Here is a 20,676-nt window from a genome sequence, read left to right as displayed (position 1 = left end):
GCAAATTTCAAATGTCCGCTAGTGATGTGGCGCTACAATATTTGGCTATGTCTTGGCTACTTTAATATTATTTTTACGTGTTTTAGCTGGCAACACTCATTCGACCATGAAAGGGAGCCAGTATTTAAACGAAGCTTAATTTTCTAATTTTTAACGATACAATAGCGACGATTATTATTTTAAAAAATTTTTGTTAGGCTTAACATCGATGAAAATTCAACGCAAAATAGGTTAATAGCGATATACTAATATACTAATATACTAATTACATGGGATATAATAATATACTACACTAATAATGGATTTTTTCATACTTTTCGGTTATCCGACTTTTCAATTATCCGACCAACCCCGGTCCCCAATTAGGGCGGATAATCAAGGTTCTACTGTACATATAGAACTTGGAAAATTTGAACTACCATAAATCTGCGTAGATAAGACGACCTTCAGATAAAACGAGGTATAAATTTTCGTCAAAGTTTTATAGTTTTACTATATATCTGTCCTATAAGATGAACCCCAAACTATCAACGGCCTATGAATTTAGTTTAGATCAGCAATCATCGTCTGAATAACAATACTGCATAGAATATACGGAATTATTTCTATTCGTAATTTTTCTAATGAACAAATTTTATTTTTTTTGCATCTGACAGTACTGCCTTGCGATTATTGCAAACATTGGCACTGATTCAGGCATTCGAGTAATGACCTTGACTATTCACAAAAACGTCGTATGGGTTATTTAAGTTCATTTGTGAGTGATTTATTTTATTTTATAATGGATTTAATTTATATAATTTTTAATCTAATTTTTTTTTTCTTTTGTATCTGTCCTGTAAGACGACTCCCGATTTTGGGAGCCTTTTTTATGATTTAACTGTTGTCTTATCTGCGCAGATATACGGTAATTTTTCATTATTTTTGGTGATCAATGTGTAGTATCGCTGTAATTTATTGAAAAATATAAAAAAAGAATAAAATCATAAATCTTCTGAATAAGTTATATTGATTTAAAACCTAAAAAATTCCTCGCTATCGCATTCGATTCTGAGCCGAACGAATTCGTTGCTCTTCCAGTCTTTGAGATTGCTCTGCTGTAGATTCACGTTGTCCATAATTATGAACAATAATAGCTATATAACTTCTTTTTGCTATTCGTGCTCTCACAGCTCTCGGCATTATTTATCAATCAATTTGAAAAATATTCAGTTGAGATACATCCAACAACTATTTCGAATATTTTGTACAATTACTGCGGAAATTAATGTCAGGGCCTGCTCGCCCATATAGGCGAACCGGGCGATGGCCTAGGGCGCTGGAATTCGGAAGGGCGGCATGGCGAAAGTAGGCCTACATGCATAAATTACAATAAATAATAAAAAATAAATGTTTTTTGATCACAATCCTGTCTATGCTGTTTTATTACGTATTTGAATAAAAATTAGATACTCTATTTTACATTGGTGTTTTATATTGTTGCTAATTTTTTTTTAAATGGGGCGACATCAAAGTCATTTGCCTAGGGTGCTGAGTTTGCTCGGGCCGGCACTGATTAATGCGTAACGATTCGAAAACCCGGCATAAGTACACGTACTGCCATTCAGCATGATGATGTCACTTTTTTAATTACTCAAAGATTTTGCTAATTAACTTGTCTCAATTATAAATTTCATCCTTTCTCGAACTTTTTATGAATAAATATAAATTTTCTGTTATTCATTATCTGTGCACGTATATTTAAATTTAAAACACTAATCACAATATTAAAATTATCGATTGTGTTTGATTTGGTTCAGAGGTGTATAAAGACCAATTATGAAGTTAAAATTCGTTCAAATAAATAAATAATCTTAGTAATTCATCAAGTAAAATTAAACCATTTTTAAATTATTCTTATAAACTTAAGAAAACGTGCAAGCTAAACATTGTACTATATTTTCACTTTATACTCACTCAATATTACAACTAAAAAAATAATCTATTTTCTAAGCAAATTAAGTTAATTTTAAAAATTTTCATATAAAATACAGGTAACCCCCGTATAACACGGCACTTCTATAGCACGGATTCACTCTAACACGGTTCGAGAATTGGTACCATCCCCCGTATAACACGGTACTTTTATAGCACGGATTCACTCTGACACGGTTCGAGAATTGGGTAAAACCCTCGTACAACAGGAAATGTAATAAATTTTTACATACTTAAGTAATAATAGTTCACGAAAATTATTATTTTCGTGAACTATTAGTACTTAAGTATGTAAATTTTCTCTTCTCGCCTTCTGTCGATACACGTGGTCCTTCTCGAAACTTGTTTCAATGTTGCCAGATCGCGACGCTTCTGCTTCTGATGTTGCCGAATGTTTTTCCCTTATTCCATACTTGCTTTATTCTTCATAAGTGCTTAGCACCATATAAGGAAATTTATAAAGACCTTTTAACTAGAAGCAAGCAATCTAAAATTACATACATTTTGCAAAAGGTAAAGCATGGATCTGAAGATAATGCAGAAAAATGCTCAGAGGATAAGGATAACTTGCCAAAAAGAAAACGCTCTCGGTTAATTAATAGTGTTTTTAGTGATGACGAAGAAAACATTGTTTAATTTATATTAATATGTATCACTTAAAAAAATTTTAATGAAGATATTTATCTTAATTATGAAAATATACTAGCATTTTTTTTAATTTTTGGAACCTAACCCTCCTTTTCGTATTAGTTCTTTGTTTCGTATAACACGGATTCGCATAACACGGCAATTTTTTGGAACGTAACTACCGTGTTATACGGGGGTTACCTGTATATCATAAAAATATTTAATGCTCAGAATTAATTGTGGACAACATGACTTCGTTCTGACGACCACAAAATATAATTGACCGGCATTCCTATGTGGGTGGGTTGACGTCATTCAGCTGATCGGTGAGTGGTGCCATTTGGATATTTAGTGGTACGTTATGGATACAGTGACCATACGTCCTTTATTTAAGAGGACAGTCCTTTATTTCACTGCTCTGTCCTTTAACTTTATTTATTTTCTAAAATAAGCATTTTGTCCTTTATTTTGTAAAGTTGACGCAAAGTTAAAAAAATTTTTTTAATAATATATNAGAAGTGTAATAGAAATATGTAATGAACTAAATAAATTTGTAATATCACAAAAAATTAGGAAAAAATTAAAGAAACGAAGAGAAAAAGGAACATTTACTTCGATACTAAAGATGGCACACTGCTATCTAAGTAGTATGTTTTTATAAAAATCGAAAATGACAAATTTATAATAAAATAAAATCCAAAATATATACGAATATGTAGAATAATAACAAAAGAAAACGATGATGTAATCTTTTTATGCGTAGAATGTATTGTTATCAAGAAAATTAAACTTAAAAACGCCGGAACATCTCTGCGCCAGCGAGAATCAACTATCTCTCAAACCAGTTTGGTTTATGGACCCGCCGCGCACCTGCGAGCTCGAAAGGATTTACCCCCTCGACCTCAGGTGCGGGCAGGTAGCTGTTTTACAACTTGGTCATAGAAACGTCGGGGCCGGTTGAAGGTCATTTGTGTCAATGTACTTGTATTATTTCAAAAATTCTATAAAATCAAATTTTTAAAATAGAAGTATGAAAAAAATATTGCTAATATGCCAGTAATAGTAGTTTTGTTTCGTATATTTTTCATTTGCTTGTGTGTTTTACTCTTTTAAAATAAATTCGTTTTTCTTGTTAATGACTTGTAAAATCGTGTCCGATCAAATCGCAGTAAAATTATCTCAACTCATATTTTCTGTTTGGCTATATGCTATTTAAATGGAGAATTCTGTTTTCTACATTTTCATGTATATTATGTTCGTATACTTATATATCTTCACGAATTATAACACATTATATGAAGCGATCCCCTCACATGTAAAAGCTGATCACGTGAATTTTTGATCATATTACTCATGACGTAAATTTGTCGAATATTAAGATTGTTGATGTTCTCATAGCGGAAGCGATCATAAACAGATGAATTATATATATATTTGATGATCGCTTCCTCTTTTACGTAATATATATATATTTATATTCCTCGATATATTTCGAGTCGGAATATTATTTCTTATAGCTTATTTCTTTTTGTTGAACCCTTTCGAGTCAGGCTTGTTCAGAAGGGTCAAAATTAGATAGACATCAGTAATGAATCTTCAGGTTTGTCAATTTATGGCGTTGATAAGGCAAAATATTCTTTGTGTGGAGCAAAAAAATAAATGTTAATAAATTACAGATTAATTTCGGGTCGGGATATTATTTTTTATAGCTTGTTTCTTTTTGTTGAACCCTTTCGAGTCTGGTTTGTTTTAAAGGGTCAAAATTAGATAGACATCAGTAATGAATGTTCAGGTTTGTCAATTAATGGCGTTGATAAAGCAAAATNTATTGTTTACTTGAGAATATAACAGAGAATAAACTGCCCAAATACCCTTAAACAAAGGAAAAGTACGTCCTTTATGAAGGCATAGAGCCTTTACTACATGAAAATGAAAATTAATGAATACACTGTGTACAGTAATTTACCTGGTAAGACAGACCTTAGAAAAATACTTTATGAGAGCTTTTATACTTTTATAAAGCTGTCTATAATGAAAATTAATTAACTAAGGATTTTTTTGCCCTGCCAGTGTGTGGCCGAGTTATCCGGAGTGCCGGGTTATCGAGAGCCGAGTTTTCGAGGTTCTACTGTATATTTAAATGTAATTAATAATAAATAACTAAACAATGAGAAATAAATTTATTTACTGAAATAATGCTTTTATATAATGGAAAACATTTAATATATAAAATTATTTTTATTTCTTAGATAGCTTTACGTCATAGGAAAGTCACAGGAAATAGAATGGTGTCACCCCATCCGCCGCAGGGGTTTCTGCGGTCACGTGATCTGTCACGTGACCGCAGAAACACGTGGGTTTGTTTACAATATTTCTTACTATAATATTTTGTGAATTAATTAACAAAGTTAAATAAAAATGTAAAAACATACAGAAAGCGATGAATAACAAATATATAAAAGTATAAATTATAACAAAATAATAAAAAATTTGCATTAATTAGGGCAAATAAATTTAATTATACTGTAATTTTTTTTAAATTATATAATCTGACAAAACACACTGTTTAGTCTTAGAAACATTTTCCCAAGTACAATACAAAAATTACTCTGTAATTTAGATTTACATCGTAATCTAAACATGGTCCAATAAGGGTGTGTTTATGTGTTTATTTAAAAAGTCGAAAACGACGAATTTATTTAAAAATCGAAGACAAATAAAAAATAACCATGTAAAATAAAAAAGTAGAAGACAATGGCGTATTCTGCATATGTCTAGTTGTCAAAAAAATAAAATAAAACGCATTAGTTATTTTAAATAAACCGGTAAAATCAAGTTATAGACGTATATATTTACCTCTTATGATGAAAATTATGCGTTTCGCTTAGTTTTATAATTGGAAGATGATAATTAGAATGCTCGATCAATGTTATGATAATAGATGTAGTAAACCATAGAAAGATGGTAAATGGAAAACTCTTCTTCAGCAATGGACCAATGTACAGTGGAATCACATTAGCCAACAAGTGCTCTATAGGATGACAATACATTGCTGTTATAGCGATGGGGGCGGTCCACTCGTGATGTTGTTTGTGAATGTGTCTATAAAGTTTAGGGTGATGTAACAACCTAAAAAATAAATAAATATATAAATCTTTAAAAATACAATCCTACTTACACGACTGTAGAAGTAATAAACATGCATTACACAAAAAATGTCATATCTGAAATTTCATATATTGCATCGTTTTAAATAATAAAAGTTTATGTTAAATATTAATAAAGTACATAAATAAATATATTAATTATTAAATTTCTCACAACATTTCATTTGCACATAGAAATCAGATAAACGTTTATCTGATTTCTGTTATGCGCAAATGAAATGTTGTGAGAAACCAACAAATATATTCATTAATCATTAGAAAGGATTCTGCCTATATATTTATCAACTTTAGTAAGAAGATAAAGGATGTGTCATGACTACTTAACAGTAAGAAACAATAGCAAACAAAAATTAATATAGTTCTGTGGGTTATCAGTATAAGCGTGTATAATTATACAGCGTTTTATTTTTTAATTTAATATATGTAGGTTTATGTTATCAATGTTATCAACTTATCCTAACAGCAGTGAATAATAACTTGTGCTGTACGAGTGTCATTGAATTTTTAAATGGTATGTCTTAAAAGTTACATGTTTTAGAATCGTTATATAATTTTTACAAAATGTAATAATCGAATGTAAATGTTTCTTCTTATCAGTTGACTGATGAGGGGCTATACGCCCGAAACGTGTAAAAGTGCCCGTATCAACTGAATAAAGTGAATAAACGCCAAGTGTTTTAATAATAACACGGTCTTGTGTTCAATAGTAGAAAAATTTAGTAACAATTTGTGCCAGTAAAATGAAGTGTTTAGAGAATAAGGTCATTATGCAACATAGAAGAAAGTGATGAAAGCAAAGTTAGGTGTACAGAGTGAAAAGTGTAGTTGATGAGCCCATTTTATTACACATGAGCGCCACGTGATTTCACTCTAATGCAATTTAACAAAAGTCAAAATAGACACTGAATTAGTTTATTTCGTGCCTATATGCAAGGTTCCCCCATTATAAGTTCAGATGTTTATGTTTAACTGTTCTCTATTCCTTAGCTACAAAAACTAAAGAATCGCAAATGACAATTTTGTCTTCTTAGAACTTCTTTTTATCAAGAATAGATAAAAATTTACGGGCATTGTTTCAATAATTTCAAAAATTTTTCAATCCGTTTTTGCTGTGCACAAACGGACATGCTCTATTTTAATTTTATGCTAATGCTAAGACAAATTGGTAAGGAGACATTGTTTTAAAATTTACCAAAATAACACTGCGTCAAACATGCGGTTGTTTGTAAATTGAGCATGATGCACACACGTGTGAATGGTTGTGCAGGTAATTGTTACGATGCGCAAAATAAGATAATTACGAAAATGTTTTGTAGTGTTAGTAGTTACAACAATTTTAGTTCTACTACTCACAAATACTATTATCAACTTTAGGGTGACAAAACGATTAATTTCTGTTTCTGAAGAGTTGTGTTATACTGTTTACTTCACTGCTTTGTATGTTTTACATGTAATTAGTAAAATAGTGTAACGTTGTTGCGAATAATTCGTTAATACAATTTAGGGCTTGATCAAAGATGTTTCATGCTTTGTTGTGTGTGTCTGTGTGTTTGTATGAAAAGTTGTCATTACATTAAGTTCAAGTAAGGATCAATAATAATTAAAGTAAATAGCAAACACATAAAACTTATTTAAAAACACGAATATAAATTACTTTTTCACTTAAACTACAATTTAAAATAAACAAGGAATAATTTGATATTTGAGTAAAATGTCAAACTATTCAGTTAGTATTTTAATACTAAAAAATAATTTAAGAGACAATAGTACCTATGAATGTAATAAAATAAGAATTCATATATGATGTAATAAAACATAAGGTCTACAATTATCGATCGAACACTTGGAATTGTTTCTACACTTTCTATTCCTCTCCATTTCAAAAGTTTGTGACCAAAATGAATGAATGGGAACGTGATAAGAAAATGATTCACCGACACCTGTTTAACCACCCGATAAACTGTTGACATTTTCACCTGAAATAAATAATTTTGAAAAATGAATAATGTATATTATTTTAATTTGGCGAATTTGGCTGGCATTTCTACCAAGCAGCATAAGTAGATTAATGTCGTTATCACTCCGTAAGAAGACAAGAGACCAGGGCTGTGGAGTCGGAGTCGGAGTCGGAGTCGGAGTCGTGGAGTTTTGATGTTTTAGCAGGAGTCGGAGTCGGAGTCGGAGTCGTCAAAAAATCCGCCGACTCCGACTCCTATTTACTTACCAGCTTGTTATGTATATAAAACGGGATAAAAATAGGATATTAAACAATATCTCAGAACGGGTAAAGTTTAAGAAACGAAACTTTACACTGTGGCTTGCATATAAAGGAGCATTAATACTATTAAATTTTGGTTCTTAATTAAAGGTGGACAGGGTGAAGACATAAAGGTGGCCATGTGTCATATCTCTTAATGAATATTTTACTCGTTTTTAGCGTTCAAAATTTAAAAAAATAAAATAAAACTCGTCTTTACCCTCAAAGTAAGCTTTTTTGTCATTTTATAATAGTACAGTAGAACCCGTTAAGATGTTGTCGCTTAAGATGTTAGAATGTATATGGGGACACGATTTAGTTCAACCACTTTGACTTAAATAACTAACTCCTGTGTTAAACCATCCGACTCGTATTCTGACCACTCTGACCACAGAAATTATTAGGCTTCAAACAGGGTGAACGAAATCATGCCCCCCGCACACAGTCTAACATCCACACATATAGAAAAAACCTCGAATCTTTTGCATATCTCAAAATTTCAAGGTGTCCCGAGTCCAAAAATGTAAAAATTTGGGAGGGGTCATTTTTTGACCGAGCGCTACACTTTTCCTCTGTTATACAGGCCTATAACAGCCGGAAAAGTAAAAACTATCGAATAAATATTTATATATTACTTAGAGAAGTCTTTTAGCTTTGGAATAAAAAGTTTCTACGCTCTATCTTTATTACAACTCTATTTATTGAATATTTTATTCTGATGTCACGTGATGACATCAGAATTTCCGGGTCTCTTTCGGTAACAAGTCTGCCCCTAGTCGGAGTCGGATGGTAAAAAACAGTCGGAGTCGGAGTCGGTAGATTTTTACTCGACTCCACAGCCCTGCAAGAGACTAACCGTAGTAGGCGAGTGACTGAAACAACGGCTCTACTCTAAACAGTCGAACAGGAAAAAGCAGACAGAGTCAGACTCTGTAGATTTGTACAAAATTCACTACAGCAGCCGAATTTGCTATTACACACTTTCTCATTATATTATTATTTTTTGTTACATTAATATGGCTATAATTTGTCACTAACTGAAAATAAAACAAATTTCAATTTTATTTTTATATTATCCACGTAGATCTTGTTTATAAATTGACTTATCATACTGATATAGCTTCTAATTAGCAAAGAGAGAAATTAATACTTTTTGACAAAGACACCCACCTCCTGTTAATTAGACCCTAAACCAGTATAGTAAGTTGTATAGTAAGTTTTAGTACATTTTTTCACCGATCGACATACTTTTCCTCTGTTATATATAACAAAGCCGAAAAAGAAAAATTAGTACAACGGAAGTAAAATGTAACTAATATTGTGAACAAAATACAAGAAAATACTAATTTAAACTTTAAATATATTTTTTGGATGTCTTAAAGTAATTTTCTAATTTAATATAACTGAAAAAAATTATTAAAAATTATATTTTTTCGTTCGTTAAAATTACCATAATTTTATTTTCTTTAATGTTGCTAATGTTCATAAAGCAAACATTTGGACTGCAATTTCAAAAAAATTGTAAATTGTAAATTCCGACAGTCTGGCTGTCGTTTCTCAATCTCCAGAACGGTATTATGTAAATGAAAATGAAAACGAGATGTGAAAAGACTTAAGCATAAGGCCCCGATTAGCTATATAAGAACTCCCGCTTTGGACTGGTAGTCACGTTATTTCAATTCAAAAAGTTTCTGTTGTACAGAATTAGATGACCGGCATGACTCTCTTGATGACAGTAAAAGTAGCATGTATAGAGGCAAGACGCTACTAAACCCAAAAGTCCACCGTGACGATAAATTACAGCCTGGGATTGTGACGATTTCACAATAAATAATTGCTCGTTTATAATGAAAATTAATTCAAAGCATAAAATTCTCCATTCCAACTTAACATTTGATATTTTTTCTTCATGTTGTTACATTTTGAATTACTACTCTGCCGGAGGCATCATCTCTTGGCTTTGCCTTAAGGCGTCATTCTAATCCAATTCTTTAATACCATGTGTAGAAGCACCTAACGATACGCGAAAAATTATCGCATATTTCCGGATTATCAACAACTTTCTAAAATATGCAGAATTACCGAATATTCCTAATTATCCGGTAACGGATTAACAAACTTCTATTATATTAAAAACATAATACATGTAATCATCGTGTAGATAATATATAATTTTTAAAAATTATTAATATTTTTAACGATTACAATGTAGAAAAGTCCCGAAATTAATTATTATAATTTAGTGGTAATACCGGAATACATTTAACTTACTGGAAAGGCATTAGTATTTTGTATTCTTAGACGTACTAAAGCTTCTGGCTTTCCTGTTACATCCGTGTACGTAAACATTAATCCAATAGTAAAATATAATAATGTTATCCAAGAAAAAAGACCTAAAAATAAATAAATAAATAAAAGAGAAAATATCACAAATAAAATCTGTTGATAAAATTATATAATTTCGTTAAGGAACCGATAGCAATGTTCTGTGAGCCAACCATAAGTCTACTAGAGACTGTGTTATTGGGTAGCGGTTTTAAAATTGTAGCCCTATGAATTTCCACTGGAGTCCTGTCAGATGTCTGTCCTTCTTCAATATAAACAGAGTTATAGGCCGATAGGTGAAACAAGAGACCATATATAGAAACCTCAGGGAAAGATAGTTTCGATTAAGTACAGTATATACGAACGTTTGGTTTAAACCGCAAGTCACGTTATTTCAATTAAAACATTTTCTCCTGAACGGAGTTAGCTTGAAGCCGTTTTGATTTCGTTGTTAACATGCATAGAGGCAAGACTTAATTAAGTAAAATTGAGAGACTTGTGACGAAAAGTTTAAATAACTAAAAATTAATATAAATGATGAATAACAGTAAAATGTAAGATAAATAACCCCAACATATACAAAATATATACTAGAAATGATGCAATTATGATCTTTTAAGGAACTTATTTTTGTACAATGTATTTTCATGTCATTGCAAGGCTGTCGATATCGCTTGCATTAATGCACTCATCTTTCAACCTGTTTGTGTGTATTTCAATTTTTTCAGCGTTCTCCGCCAATGTAAAGGAGGTACAGTCTTAAAGATGTTTGCTTCTTTTCATTTTATCACTAAGCCCAGTCTGCGCCAATCTTGAGAGTACTGTGTTATTGAATCTCTTTCTTATGTTATATTGATGTTCTTTAAGTCTAATTTTCAAGCTCCTTGCGATGAGACCGATGTAACCCTTGTTTAGTATCCTGTCACTTATACTAGACTACAACACTATGATATAGAACTAGCACTATAGAAGGTCTGATTAGGTTTGATGATGATAAACCTAGGAAAAACAGCAAACTTAGTGGAACCACGAAATTCACTTTTAACACAGATATAACTAACATCATGAAATAAATCGCAGAACATGAAGAGTCAAATAAAATTGTAAAAAGTGCCCCAACTAAGTATCGAATTTAAGAAATGACAAGGAGAGATTAGAAACAGAAGAAATGACAGGTGTGTACGGGGTACCATATGAAAATATGCAGTCGGGGATAGACAAGGATTAGAACGATATCATCACAAGAAATATGAAAATTAAACTTAATGAACATTAATATAATGTAGGAAAGAGAGCCAATGAAACAGTATTCTCCGGGTTAGCGCAGACTAAAGGCTAAATGATAGAATGGGAAGAGGCAAAGTCTTTAGATGTACAGTACAGTACAGACTTAAAGTCTGCACACTCCTCTATATTAGCACATAACGTTGAAAAACTTGAAATATACAAAAATACGGTTGAAAGATAAGTGCATTAATGCAAGCGATATCGACAGCCTAGCAAAGCCATGGAAGTACGGTACATTGTACGAAATAAGTTTGTTAAAAGATCATAATTGTTATGTTTTTGTATATTCTTAAGTAATTTATTTCACATTTTACAGTTATTCGTTATTTATATTCATTTTTAGTTATTTCGCTTTATATTTAAATATGTAAACGTTATTATTCTTTTATTGTAATCTATTTTGGAACGATATTTAACGGTAAAATATGTTCCAAGAGAGATTGTAGCTTCACGATGGCCTATTAACCTAGGTTTGCTAAATAAAAGCGAATCCCAGCAGCCAAAAATGTGTTTATAGATTTATTAGCCTTAATTATAGTAGTGTCTTGCCCCAGTACATCAAACGTTTCTATTGACAACAGAGTCGTACAGGTCATCTTTCTTACTCCGTTTAGGGGAACATTTTTAAATTGAAATAATGTGAATTTCGATACAAACCCGATGTTTGCATATGCTTGATCAAGGTCTCCTACCCCTAAGCTTCCCGTATCTGGTCTCGACTTTTATCTATCTGATACCGTTCCCGAGATTAAGAAAGAATAGACAAGCAGACGGACGACAGTTTGAATTTATATGTATACAATATTTTTTCTTTTGAATTGCAGCCCAATTAAAAAATATATTGCCATAAACTTACTTAAATTTTTATAGCACCATTATAATGGGAATTAATTATTTGAGATTATCAGAAATTTGTTTATGAAATTTTATTTAATTATAATTACTGTTTGATATTCAAATGTGAGAGACAATAAAACAATTTCTTATGGTTAGTTTACAAAACATTGTTATCAGCAGTTCCTGTATATAAATAATATAAAGTATTTATTAAATTGAAATTATAAGAAAATATTTACCATAAACTTGAAAATAATAATCATCTTCACAGATAAGTACAAACANGAACTTTTATTATGTTAAAAAAATACAAGCGATTTTCTTTCAGATAATACATAACTTTTAAAAATTATTAATAGTTCTAACGATTATGATGTAAAAAGTCCAGAAATTAAATATAATTTAGTGGTAATACCGGAATACATTTAACTTACTGGAAAGGCATTAGTATTTTGTATTCTTAGACGTACTAAAGCTTCTGGCTTTCCTGTTACATCCGTGTACGTAAACATTAATCCAATAGTAAAATATAATAATGTTATCCAAGAAAAAAGACCTAAAAATAAATAAATAAATAAAAGAGAAAATATCACAAATAAAATCTGTTGATAAAATTATATAATTTCGTTAAGGAACCGATAGCAATGTTCTGTGAGCCAACCATAAGTCTACTAGAGACTGTGTTATTGGGTAGCGGTTTTAAAATTGTAGCCCTATGAATTTCCACTGGAGTCCTGTCAGATGTCTGTCCTTCTTCAATATAAACAGAGTTATAGGCCGATAGGTGAAACAAGAGACCATATATAGAAACCTCAGGGAAAGATAGTTTCGATTAAGTACAGTATATACGAACGTTTGGTTTAAACCGCAAGTCACGTTATTTCAATTAAAACATTTTCTCCTGAACGGAGTTAGCTTGAAGCCGTTTTGATTTCGTTGTTAACATGCATAGAGGCAAGACTTAATTAAGTAAAATTGAGAGACTTGTGACGAAAAGTTTAAATAACTAAAAATTAATATAAATGATGAATAACAGTAAAATGTAAGATAAATAACCCCAACATATACAAAATATATACTAGAAATGATGCAATTATGATCTTTTAAGGAACTTATTTTTGTACAATGTATTTTCATGTCATTGCAAGGCTGTCGATATCGCTTGCATTAATGCACTCATCTTTCAACCTGTTTGTGTGTATTTCAATTTTTTCAGCGTTCTCCGCCAATGTAAAGGAGGTACAGTCTTAAAGATGTTTGCTTCTTTTCATTTTATCACTAAGCCCAGTCTGCGCCAATCTTGAGAGTACTGTGTTATTGAATCTCTTTCTTATGTTATATTGATGTTCTTTAAGTCTAATTTTCAAGCTCCTTGCGATGAGACCGATGTAACCCTTGTTTAGTATCCTGTCACTTATACTAGACTACAACACTATGATATAGAACTAGCACTATAGAAGGTCTGATTAGGTTTGATGATGATAAACCTAGGAAAAACAGCAAACTTAGTGGAACCACGAAATTCACTTTTAACACAGATATAACTAACATCATGAAATAAATCGCAGAACATGAAGAGTCAAATAAAATTGTAAAAAGTGCCCCAACTAAGTATCGAATTTAAGAAATGACAAGGAGAGATTAGAAACAGAAGAAATGACAGGTGTGTACGGGGTACCATATGAAAATATGCAGTCGGGGATAGACAAGGATTAGAACGATATCATCACAAGAAATATGAAAATTAAACTTAATGAACATTAATATAATGTAGGAAAGAGAGCCAATGAAACAGTATTCTCCGGGTTAGCGCAGACTAAAGGCTAAATGATAGAATGGGAAGAGGCAAAGTCTTTAGATGTACAGTACAGTACAGACTTAAAGTCTGCACACTCCTCTATATTAGCACATAACGTTGAAAAACTTGAAATATACAAAAATACGGTTGAAAGATAAGTGCATTAATGCAAGCGATATCGACAGCCTAGCAAAGCCATGGAAGTACGGTACATTGTACGAAATAAGTTTGTTAAAAGATCATAATTGTTATGTTTTTGTATATTCTTAAGTAATTTATTTCACATTTTACAGTTATTCGTTATTTATATTCATTTTTAGTTATTTCGCTTTATATTTAAATATGTAAACGTTATTATTCTTTTATTGTAATCTATTTTGGAACGATATTTAACGGTAAAATATGTTCCAAGAGAGATTGTAGCTTCACGATGGCCTATTAACCTAGGTTTGCTAAATAAAAGCGAATCCCAGCAGCCAAAAATGTGTTTATAGATTTATTAGCCTTAATTATAGTAGTGTCTTGCCCCAGTACATCAAACGTTTCTATTGACAACAGAGTCGTACAGGTCATCTTTCTTACTCCGTTTAGGGGAACATTTTTAAATTGAAATAATGTGAATTTCGATACAAACCCGATGTTTGCATATGCTTGATCAAGGTCTCCTACCCCTAAGCTTCCCGTATCTGGTCTCGACTTTTATCTATCTGATACCGTTCCCGAGATTAAGAAAGAATAGACAAGCAGACGGACGACAGTTTGAATTTATATGTATACAATATTTTTTCTTTTGAATTGCAGCCCAATTAAAAAATATATTGCCATAAACTTACTTAAATTTTTATAGCACCATTATAATGGGAATTAATTATTTGAGATTATCAGAAATTTGTTTATGAAATTTTATTTAATTATAATTACTGTTTGATATTCAAATGTGAGAGACAATAAAACAATTTCTTATGGTTAGTTTACAAAACATTGTTATCAGCAGTTCCTGTATATAAATAATATAAAGTATTTATTAAATTGAAATTATAAGAAAATATTTACCATAAACTTGAAAATAATAATCATCTTCACAGATAAGTACAAACAATTTTTTCCATGTATATTCGACAATATTGTAAATCATTATTACAGGAGCAAACAAATTCCTGAAATAAAAAAACTTATTTTTAATTTAAACACATCAATAAAAATTTATTTTGTGATTAATTATCATATAATTATTTTATATTGAATCATTCACATTATTTTATTTGTTTTATCTGAATGGAATCAAGCGATTAGTTAATTTACAAGAGAACAAAAAAACAATTATAGTACAGTCGCACTAATTGGAACTAATCGAGTGGTAGTTCGGAGTAATGAGGATTTGATTCTTACTCATTCAGGCTATTTTTTACTTTTGTAAGAAATACGTAAAGCAGCAAATAGAAGTTAGAATTGTTGTAAAGTCAAACAGGGTGTAGAAAGAATGAGCAGCAATGCTCACTACACATGATTTATGTTTAATTTACACGTGAGTCCACGTGTAAAGTTTACAAGTTCATTATTTTAGTAACAGGAATGACAATTGTTTGGATTACAAGAAGTTCGGATGATCAAGGATTCGGATTCGCGCGACTGTACTGTAATTGAAAAAACCTATGAGATTCAAAAGTAAATTCTAAAAAATTATTTAAGTAAGTATATTCAATGATAACATAACATATCAATTTCTATAGTAATATTTTCTAAATATATTTTACTTAACGTTCAAGTTAAATGAACTTAAACTATAATAAAATGATAATGTTATTTTTACTTTCAAATAAATCAAAAATTTTTAATCTGTATTAATATTCCACGCACCGGTGTCCGTGAAATACAGGTAGATAGGTTTTAACGATTCAGTGAACTTGGATAGGAAAATATTTCATCATTACAAATAACGTTAATACAAATGAAATTTAGCATTTTTTTAAACATGAATTTAAGTGGGAAATCATATCAGTGTCAACAACACCGCTGGATTTTTTACCAGAAGAAACCGCAAATATTTTCATGTCACATTGTAATTGTTAAAGTTATTGGGCATATCGTCACTACTTCAAAATTATTAGTATGTATTTCAATTTTATTCGTTCTCTTTGGTCGTATGTATTTTATTTTATGCATTTAAAAACATTATTCTGAGAAAAGGTATGGTTACACTGGACTACCGAACTATTCAATAGAATCTAAAAAAATTAACAACACCTGATATTACCTGTCAAAATCGCGTGTACAAAGTTCCTTTTAAAATTTAAAATGCATTGGTATCATGTGTGACACCAGTCAACATTCAGCTCACAAATTTAATTAGGCCTATATGAGACAAGGATGTGCTTTATTTTTTAAATATTGAAACAAATGCATAAAAGTATAAATATAAATAATTAGTTATTTAGTTATGTTATGAAATTGTGTAATTTGCTTCGCTGTTGATGCTATTCGAGTTACTGGAAGGTAATGTTTAGTTTCTGGCAAGTATTTTTACTGTCAAATATTAATTAATTAATGTAATTTAATGTTAAAAATAGGTTTTATTTCGAAGTTTATATATATTGTACAATATTAAAAAATATAATAGGTCAACTGATGTTTTTCTTAACTGAAAACAAAATAAAGCAATAATTATTACAATAATAAAAATTATTTCTGTAGAGTTTTTAATTAAAATTTAAAATTAAAGTACATGAAAAGAAATAATATTTGAAAGCTATTTAAATAGAATTATACACACTTTATATTGTTTTTGTAATTCTATTGTTCGCCTACGTGCACTAAATGCAATACGCTATTCGCGTTTTTCATGAACTATAGAGGGCGCTGCATTTTTTACAAAATGGCTACTTTATCTGGGTCGCTTGTAACTAGTAATGTAAAATTAATCATATATTACTGTCCGATATAATGATATATGCTGCCTGTAGCTGTTTATCGAGAAATTTTATAGAAGGAGAACAATTATTGTTAGCGGAACACGTCATTATGGGGTATGGAAACAAATGGGCGAGATCGTTCTATACATATGTGTGCCCTTTGTGTTAAAAAACATCAAGTTTGACATTGTCACATCAGGGCCGGATTTACAAGTAAAAAGCCTCGACTTTCAAGGGACCTCAGACATTTGTACAAAAAAGAAAATTGAAGTCAGATTTTGTAATAAGCATTTTTTATAAACCAACAAAATATACTTCACTGTTTATTTTGTGTAGTATTTCATTAATTTTTTTCTAAGAATTAACGTAAGATCTTTTTTAAAAAAATGGATAAAACCAATTTAAAAAAAAGATTTTTAATGGAATGGGTATAAAAATTTAATTAAACTTAGTTATAAAACAGAAGACTAGTGAAACCTCACGTCTTTTTCTTCCAATATCCGTATTAAATCAGTCATAGTCTGATTTAATTCTTTTTATGATTGACTTCTAAAATTGTGTAGGATTAGTAAGGGACCTTACAGAGTTCAGCTTAGCGCTTCGAAATGCTTAAATCCGGCCCTGTGTCCTACACAAAATTACTGGCATTTTAAACTTTAACAAAATGTTTTAAAATTGACAGCATAACTTGTTCGTGAAAGCTGGACAATCGAGAAACTGCCAATTCTTAACAGTCTAATCTACTCTTTCAGAATTCACAGCTCATAAATATAACCGATCAATTTCCGAATAATCATCTGTTTTTCCCGTTTTTCGTGTGAGAATAGACGAAAACCTATATCAGGCTCTCGTAAGACTTTGAAATTGCAATTTGGAACCAACAGAAAGCGTTGCTTTTTCTATCGCTTTTCATCTGTACTGCTGATAAGTGATAATACACAAGAATGAATCAAACGACCCAGATAGAATAGTTTTGTTTTTAAACACCAGAGGGCGAGCATCCGGTAAAAATGCGAATACAGTAACTACAATTGCACTTTATCTTGCTTCTCCGTTGTAACAAACGATGTCTATTTTTAAAACTATTACATTTTCGAAAATTAATATAAAAGCTTAACAATTTCCATATAATTTTTTAAAAATATTATCAACAATTAAAAAATTCGAAATTATAAACTTGCGATAATAAAATTAACACAAAAAAATACAGTCAAACTTCTGAGTAACGGGCTCTGACCAAAACGTTTAAATGAAGAGAAACGAGTTGCATAAATTTTCCGGCAATACAGTATTTAAAAATGCGTATGTCGCCATCTGTTACGATATTTTAATTTAAAAACTTTTCGGGCTGCAATTTGAATAAACTTTGTGGATCTATGAATTCCCACTGTCGTCAGCCTGACTGTCCTGTTTTAATTAATCTCGAGAGTGGTGTTAGATAGATGAAAGTTAAGTCCAGATGTAGAAAGCTTATTAAAAAATTAGTTATTATAAAATTGGCAAAGTGCTTAATTTTGAGGGTAGAGATGAGTTTTATAAAATAATTGTAAATGATAACAATGTGTAAAATGTTAATTAAATCCGATTGTACTAGAAATAAGACACGTATCTCTTCACTCCCTCGACCTTTAACTACCAAAATCGATTCCCATAACATAGAAATCTTCGTGCAAAATTTCATAATTTTTCGACAAAATGTAAAGGAATTATTAAGCTTTAACCTGGTGATGGCCAACAGATTTGGCTGAAAACGTTTGTTGCGTTTTTTATTAAATTTCTCAGCAACTCAAGGTGTGGTGTTTTGATTTACGTTTTGCTGAGTGAGTTTTACTTGAATGGTAATAGACTATATCATAGTCATTGTACTGGGTTAATGATATAATGCCATACACGCAATACTTGGGAAATTTGTAAAGGAGTAGTGACTTACTGAAGGACTTTCTGTAGGAAACCCTATCCAGGTGTTAGAAAAAGTGAAGAAAATCCAAAAACACCATGTGATCAGACAGGTCTGGTGCCAAGGCGCTACCAACTGAATTTCTAACATATTTTTATCTATTTTTTGTTTTGTTTGTTACTTATTCCTGTTTCAATGCATAGATCTTAAACTAAAATAATTCTTTAGATCTAGAAACGAAAATAATTTCGCATTTTTAAAAAATTTAGAATTCAAAAGATATTTTATAAAGTAGCTGAGTAATTGTGCAACATGGAAAAGATTCCAGCGACAATTTTGTATAATTAACATAAATTTATTTTATTTGTTACTTTCACGGATTTGTTCTAATTAAAATGTATAAAAACAAGTATTTCGTAAGAGATATGTTTATAATTTATTTCTCGTGTTAGATTTTACAAATATATTATAATTATATAATATATTCAGAATACCTGTGAAAGAAGGCGACTTTCAGGCCACCCTGTGTTTTTGTTCTGAAGGCCTTCTACTATTAATAATGCGAACGAATTAACTAAATATAGTGAAACATGAATAAAGCGGAAACCTGCCTAAACAGGAAAAGTTAGTCGAACAGAGCGATTTTCTATGTTAAAAACAAAATCTTGTTCAAAACTAAAACCTGTAAAACCGGAAAAAATATTCGCTACCGTGCAATTCCGACTTCCTGTAAACTGTATTTATTAATTACAGACATCAAATCTTGTTACATTTCCACTTTAAATTGTTCTATCGAATAAGGAAACCATAATTTTTTTTTTAAATTAAACTCACGGTTAGGCGCGCGGGGGACAATAGTCTCCCAGACATCTTAAAACGCGTGTATTTTTTAATGTTTTTAATGTTGAAAAATGATGCCCTCAGTACCTTCCTTCGGTGGTGTGAAGATCGCACCGAAAAAATTTCAAAATTGCACGAAAAAATTTTTTTACATAGAGCCACAATGGAAATCAGTGGGATACAATAGTACCCCTCGCGCCTAACGGAGTAAGATTTATTAGCGCAACTAACCGAGGTGGGCCGATCTGACTTACAGTTTTGAGAAAACGCTTATGTTAATGTCAGTTCTTCAAATATAATAGACTTTTCTTATAGACAGCGTGTGTCGCCATCTAGTGAAGAGAGAGAGAGAGAGAGAAATAGACAGACAAAAACCCGTTGCAATTTTATTTAATTAATAAAAAATCTGTAGATTTGATTAATGGTAAACATTCCAGGGATCATAAAGATGCTACAGTCAAAGTTTGGTAACGATTGGTTCAGTAGTTTTCACGGTTAGTGGTCACAAACGAAAAATACGTTGTCTCTTTATATAGTAGTAAAGATAAAGATAAAGATTCCGGAATTTTCAAAAATGGGAGAAGAATTAATAAAATTTAGTTAATAATTATGTTAAAAGTATACAAAATTTTATTAATTCTTCAACCATTTTTGAAAATTCCAGAATTTATTCTAAATGTAATATCGCCGTCTTCCTCCGCGACCCTTTCACTTTTAAAAATCCGCATATAAAATAGTATAGCCTCCATTATCTTGTT

The 20,676-nt window shown here is 30.8% G+C and overlaps 1 protein-coding gene across 1 annotated transcript in view; it reads right to left on the bottom strand.

Moving 5' to 3' along the window:
* Positions 1-5,453: 5,453 nt before the first annotated feature.
* Positions 5,454-20,676, bottom strand: part of LOC111642055 (fatty acid hydroxylase domain-containing protein 2-like) — a 16,083-nt gene continuing 860 nt past the window's right edge. The window contains exons 2-5 of the mRNA XM_023388324.1: positions 15,326-15,429; positions 12,909-13,030; positions 7,539-7,744; positions 5,454-5,730 (exon numbers count right to left, since the gene is read on the bottom strand). Of these exons, the coding sequence (XP_023244092.1) occupies positions 5,454-5,730; positions 7,539-7,744; positions 12,909-13,030; positions 15,326-15,407 (687 nt within the window). The 5' untranslated portion in view covers positions 15,408-15,429. The remainder of the gene's footprint in view (positions 5,731-7,538; positions 7,745-12,908; positions 13,031-15,325; positions 15,430-20,676) is intronic.

Source organism: Centruroides sculpturatus, unplaced genomic scaffold (genome assembly GCF_000671375.1).
Source record: "Centruroides sculpturatus isolate CEXI.00-Female unplaced genomic scaffold, Cexi_2.0 scaffold1519, whole genome shotgun sequence".
In the NCBI taxonomy this organism is placed as follows: Eukaryota; Metazoa; Arthropoda; class Arachnida; order Scorpiones; family Buthidae; genus Centruroides; species Centruroides sculpturatus.
This window is presented reverse-complemented; position numbering and strand designations above follow the sequence as displayed.